This window comes from Ipomoea nil, unplaced genomic scaffold (genome assembly GCF_001879475.1).
Source record: "Ipomoea nil cultivar Tokyo-kokei standard unplaced genomic scaffold, Asagao_1.1 scaffold2845, whole genome shotgun sequence".
Lineage (NCBI taxonomy): Eukaryota > Viridiplantae > Streptophyta > Magnoliopsida > Solanales > Convolvulaceae > Ipomoea > Ipomoea nil.
The window spans coordinates 8,290,517-8,296,186 of NW_017619273.1; the positions used below are offsets into that span (position 1 = coordinate 8,290,517).

The 5,670-nt window shown below is 36.5% G+C and overlaps 1 protein-coding gene across 1 annotated transcript; it reads left to right on the forward strand.

Annotated features, from left to right (window-relative positions):
* Window positions 1–3,325: 3,325 nt before the first annotated feature.
* Window positions 3,326–4,853, forward strand: LOC109160343 (probable aspartyl protease At4g16563). Its single transcript, XM_019308675.1, has one exon. The coding sequence runs from the start codon at window positions 3,360–3,362 to the stop codon at window positions 4,737–4,739; it is 1,380 nt and encodes a 459-aa protein (XP_019164220.1). The 5' UTR covers window positions 3,326–3,359; the 3' UTR covers window positions 4,740–4,853.
* Window positions 4,854–5,670: the final 817 nt, after the last annotated feature.

A 5,670-nucleotide genomic window follows, 5' to 3' on the forward strand; every position in this document is an offset into this window, starting at 1 on the left:
ATTTATCAAGAATTCCAAAAGAAAAAAGTGCTAGAATCCCACCTCTCAAATGATTCCCCCTTTCGTGAGTTTCTTCCTTATCACTATTCTACTTTACTTTTTTTTTTTTTTTGAATATTACTGGCCCTATTACATTGTAGTATTCTGTTCATATACTTTCTCAACCTACTGAAACACAAAGAACCAATAACGCCTCCACTGAGACTTGAACTCACAACCTTCCAAATGGAAGTCCAACCCGGATACCATTAGACCACATAGTCCTGGTCTATTCTACTTTACTTCGTTGTAGATATAAACTAGCTTTGCTAGTAGACCCGGTTTATATTTTTTTAACTAACTAATTGATGGCCATTTAATTCATGGAAAATATTTGAGCAGGAATGTGATTAAAATTTCATTAAAAAAATTATCAAGAAGATTGATTTTATTGTTTGGTTGGATTTGAAATTATAAACCATAATGATTATAAATATCAATATGTCCTTACAGAGCAACAACAATAACGAACAAAAATAACAACAATAACAATAACGATAATAAGGGTAATTAAGAAAGTTTTATGATGATGACAAAATTGTCTTACCATGTGGGCAAAGAAAACATTTTTGTTATATGTGAGGAATTCTATTTCCATTGAAAAATAAATTTCATGAACCGAATAAGAGAAAATAATATTTTTCTCAAATTTTAAAAAATTGACTTATTTCTTTGAAAAACTATTTCCATCCAATCAACGGGTGGTAAGTCTTTAGGATGGAACAGTGGAATTGTCTTAATTAGGACAACACTCAAGACAACACACTGTTGTTGTTTTGTGCTAGTTGAAACAACAACCTTAGGTGGTGGCAGCTTGAATAACGGTCCCAAACCTTTGATCTTTCACATCCCGAGTGATCAGCAAGTTGTAGTAATTCCACATTTGACAGGGACTATAAGAGTAGTATTCAAAAGTGACCGAGTTTTTGTCCGACCTAATTAAAGGACAACTCTTTTAATGACATTGTATGTTGTATATACATGAATCTAAACTCCCAAACTTTTTAGTTATATGATTAAAATTGTATAATTTAACGTTAGATGGGATAACACCATAATGGTAGAATTTCACTTGGCAATGGTAGTAATATATGTACTATGTAGTTACCTATTTCTTCTTCGGAGATGAATGGTTGTGCCTTCGGGTTAGTCTAGTCGAGTTTAGTTGAGTTAATAATAAGAATTTGACTTTTCGTTATTAGTCGACGTCTTAGCCTTTTTTTTAATGAACAACTATAGTAACAACATGCATATAGTGGTTAGACTAACCTTATCTCTGCAAATCTCTCCCACTTTTTAAAATGGGTCTCACTTCCATATCACCCAATTTACAAATCATTTGCTATTCACACTACATCCGTACAATATTCTCTCACTTTCTAAAGTGGTCCCACTTTCATATTATATTATTATATTATAAATATAATAATAAAATAATATAATAAATAACTAATAAATTAAAACAAAAAAAAAGGATACACAAAGGTTGTCGCAGCCTTTGTCAGTATTAGAAAGCTTGAGGCAATTGCAAGCTTTCTATCCAACATTGCAAAAATAATTAAAATAAAATAGCTTTTAAAAAGCCATATTATCTAGAAAGATGGGGAATTGCTGGAATGGAGTTAGCTTTATAATTTCATCCAACATAAGCTTTATATAGGATCTTTCTTGCTTAAACCTTCACACGCTTGTGTGCATATTGAGAAAAATTTTGGTGTCTCTATCTTTCGTGTTGTCATGTCTAAAATAGAAATAGTGAGATAATTTAAAAGAAATTGTGTATTTTTTCATTCTCTTTTCAACCACTTGATATGCCTGAAATATCTTTAGTCTTTCTTCATAAACCTTCACACTTATATGTATGTAGGGAAAGATTTCAATGTCATTATTTTCAGTGTCGCCATGTCTAAAAAAATAATGATACAATTTTAAAAGAAATTACATTTTTTACTTCTCTTTATTATAATCACTTGATATAATCAAAATATCTTCACCTTTTTCCTTTTTTTTTTTTTTTTTTTTTTTTTTTTTTTTTTAACTCAAGTACTAATATAGTTACAATTTCAACTACTGAATTGAATATTAAATTATCAATAAGGTGGTTTAGTGTCTAATGCTGACTAATTTATACTTACTGTGCAACGGTTATGATTGAATTGAATGAGTTTTGGCAACAAGGGCAACGTTGTTACCAACCTTATCATCTACACATGCACTTTTAAATTTGTTTGTGGGAATTATTGAATGTCAAGAAAGCACTCATCACATGCAAGGGTGACAGTTGTGATGTCTTTAGCCTAAACCAGTGCCAAAAACCACTAAGTCACTAACGTTAAATAATTCTTAAATTATTAATAAAAATAATTTGGTTCTTTTGAATTAAGATTTTTAAATTCCATACACAAAATTGAGCAATACAATTTCTATCAAGAGTTCAAACAAATTAAACGAAAAGAAAAGGGTGCTAGAATCCCCCTTCTCAAATGATTCCCCTTTCTTGAATTTCTTCCTTTTCTCCATTTCGGCCATTCCCCTTTCTTGAATTTCTTCCTTTTCTCCATTCCACTTTACTTAATCATAGATATAAACTCGATTTGCTAATATATAACTTGTGATTTACCTCTTGCGCTAAGTCTTTAAGATTGAAATGGTGGTGGCGTCTTTGGACGACACTCGAGATAACACACATTTGTTGTTTTGCACTATTTGGAACAACGACCAATTAAAGGAGGAGACACCATGGACAATAGTCCCAAATCCTTCATGTTTCACCCCCCGAGTAAATTGGCATGCTGACTTATAGTCATTCCACATTTAATTTGGGGACTAAATAATATTGTTCATAGGTGATAAGCTAAGCCGAATTGAACACACATTTTACCAACATAATTTCTATCTGGCCTATTCAAAGACAACTCTTTTAAATGCATTGCTTGTATACAAAGGCAAAATTCCTTCGCTCCCAACTCGACAGGATAGTAGAGAGGTAAATCATAGTGACGGTCCAACGGGCCACAAGATGCCCACTATATTGAGTGTAACTCTCGCACTACGACCGTAAGTGCTTGATGTTCTGTCATTGTCCACAATCTATTACCCAAAAGGCCAGAAATCAACTCTTTTAAAGGCGTGTATACATACACGTGAGTGTGAACTCCCCAACCTTTTTAATTACGGAGTATATGATTAAAATTGCATAATTTTAACGTTAGATGGGATAACGGTAGAATTATTTCACTTGGCAATGGGAGATTGGTAGTATATGTACTATGTAGTTTATTAAAGATGGCCTTATCATCAAAGCACAGACCCCAAAAACAATGGCTTCTTTCTTCCTCTCCTTTCTCTATGTTCTCTCATTTTTCTTTCCCCTCATAACCTCATCCCCCACCACCACCATTACTCTCCCTCTCTCCTTCTTCAACACAAACCCTAACCAAGATCCAACCCAAAAGTTCACCCATTTTGTCTTCCAGTCCTTGGCCAGAGCCAAACACATCAAGAATTCCCAGAAATCTTCTGCTTCTTCCACCACTCCATTGTACCCTAAAAGCTATGGCGGATACTCCATTTCTCTCAGCTTCGGAACTCCGCCGCAGACCTTGCCGTTTATCATGGACACCGGAAGCAGCTTTGTTTGGTTCCCTTGCACAAAAAGGTACCAATGCAGAGAGTGCAGTTTCAAAGGCACCGCTGCGATTACTCCTTTCATGCCCAAATCATCTTCCTCTGCTAAGCTTCTCGGCTGCGCCAACCCCAAATGCGGTTGGATTCACGGCGGGGGTGTCGAGAATCGCTGTCAAGATTGCCGGCCGCCGTTCGCCGGGAAGACCTGCAACCAGATCTGCCCGCCGTACCTGATTCTCTACGGCTCTGGCTCCACCGGCGGCCTTGCGCTGGTGGATACCCTGGATTTTCCCCAGAAGAAAATCCCGGGTTTTCTCGTGGGTTGTTCCGTGTTTTCCGCCCAACAACCCGCCGGAATCGCCGGGTTCGGCCGCGGCCGCGCTTCCCTGCCGGCGCAATTAGGCCTCAACAAGTTTTCCTACTGTCTTGTCTCGCACAGATTCGACGACAGCGGCAAAAGCAGCCCGTTAGTTATGGAGACCGGCGAAGATTCCGGCGATAAAATCGGGAACCTGAGCCGTACGCCGTTGCTGAAAAACCCTCAGGTGGCCGGCAGAGACGCATTGTCGGTGTATTACTACGTTAGCCTGAGGAAAATCACTGTCGGAGCCCAAAAACTGAAGATCCCATACAAGTACCTCTCGCCGGATTCACAGGGCAACGGCGGCGCAATCGTGGATTCCGGCACGACCTTCACGTTCTTGACCCACGACGTATTCCAGCTCGTCCAGAACGCGTTCCTCACTCAAGTCAAAACCTACCCGCGAGCCGGAAAACTGGAGAGCATTACCGGGCTGCGCCCGTGCTTCAATATCTCCGGCCACCGCACAATAGACATGCCGGATATGAAGTTCCATTTCAAGGGAGGCGCAGAAATGGCGCTGCCACTGGCAAACTACTTCACCATTGTCGGAACTGATAGCGTCTGCTTGACTCTGGTGACGGACAGCTTCGGCCCGGAGTTGCCCGCCGGACCGGCGATCATTCTGGGGAATTTCCAGATGCAGAATTTCTACGTGGAGTATGATCTGAAGAATGAGAAGTTGGGATTCCGGCGACAATTATGCAAGTGATTCTGGAATTTTTTTTTTAAAAAAAGTTTAGGGGTCCAAACCAAATTATGCAATTTCTTAGCCTTGTTGTTGTAAATTTTATTTTTTATTTTGAAAAATTACATTTTTAGTCCACGGTTATTATACCGGAAGTAAGACTTAATCCCTAAGTTATATATATGAACATTTAACTCCTAATAAGTTGGTGTGAAGTGACGATTTTATTTCATGGATGACTATTTTTGTCACCAATGTGTTAATAATAAAGTGGCAAATTTGATCTTTCAAGGACTAAAATATTGTGTACATAACTTAGCGATTAAAACATGATTACACATATAATTCTCTTATCCTTGTTGTTGTAAATTTTATTTTATTATTTCAAAAAATTACATTTTTAGTCCTTGGTATACCCGTGGTAAGACTTAATCCCTGAGTCATATACATGATAACTCATATACATGATAACTCTTAAGTTATATATGAAGTGACGATTTTTGTTTCATGGCTAACTATTTTTATCACCAATATGTTACTTAATAATAAAGTGGCAAATTTAATCCTTTTGAAAGTAAAATATTGTGTACATAACTTTGGGTTAAAGATGATCACATATATAATTCATACTAAATACAACATATATTAACTGAAAGATTAAAAATACAATTTTCCTTTTATTTTTATTTCTTTCCTTATGGTTAACACCACAGTTGTTTGGGTAAATTTTTAGCCAAAATAACAAATAATAAAGATAAAAGAAAACAAGAAATTGCAGAAGTTGACAACATTTGGTGTTGGTTGGGGAATTTTAATAATTTTATTGGTGGAATTAAGGAGCTTTCGACAGCTTTGGTGTTATTAGGTGTAATATGATGTGAAGTCTAATGTTACAGCCACATTTTTTTTTTACACTATCAATATCTGTATCTCGCAAAGCTAGACTAATTTATCA

Bases quoted from the DNA above. Each gene is read 5' to 3' on its own strand.
- LOC109160343 (XM_019308675.1), top strand. From the start codon at position 3,360: ATGGCTTCTTTCTTCCTCTCCTTTCTCTATGTTCTCTCATTTTTCTTT.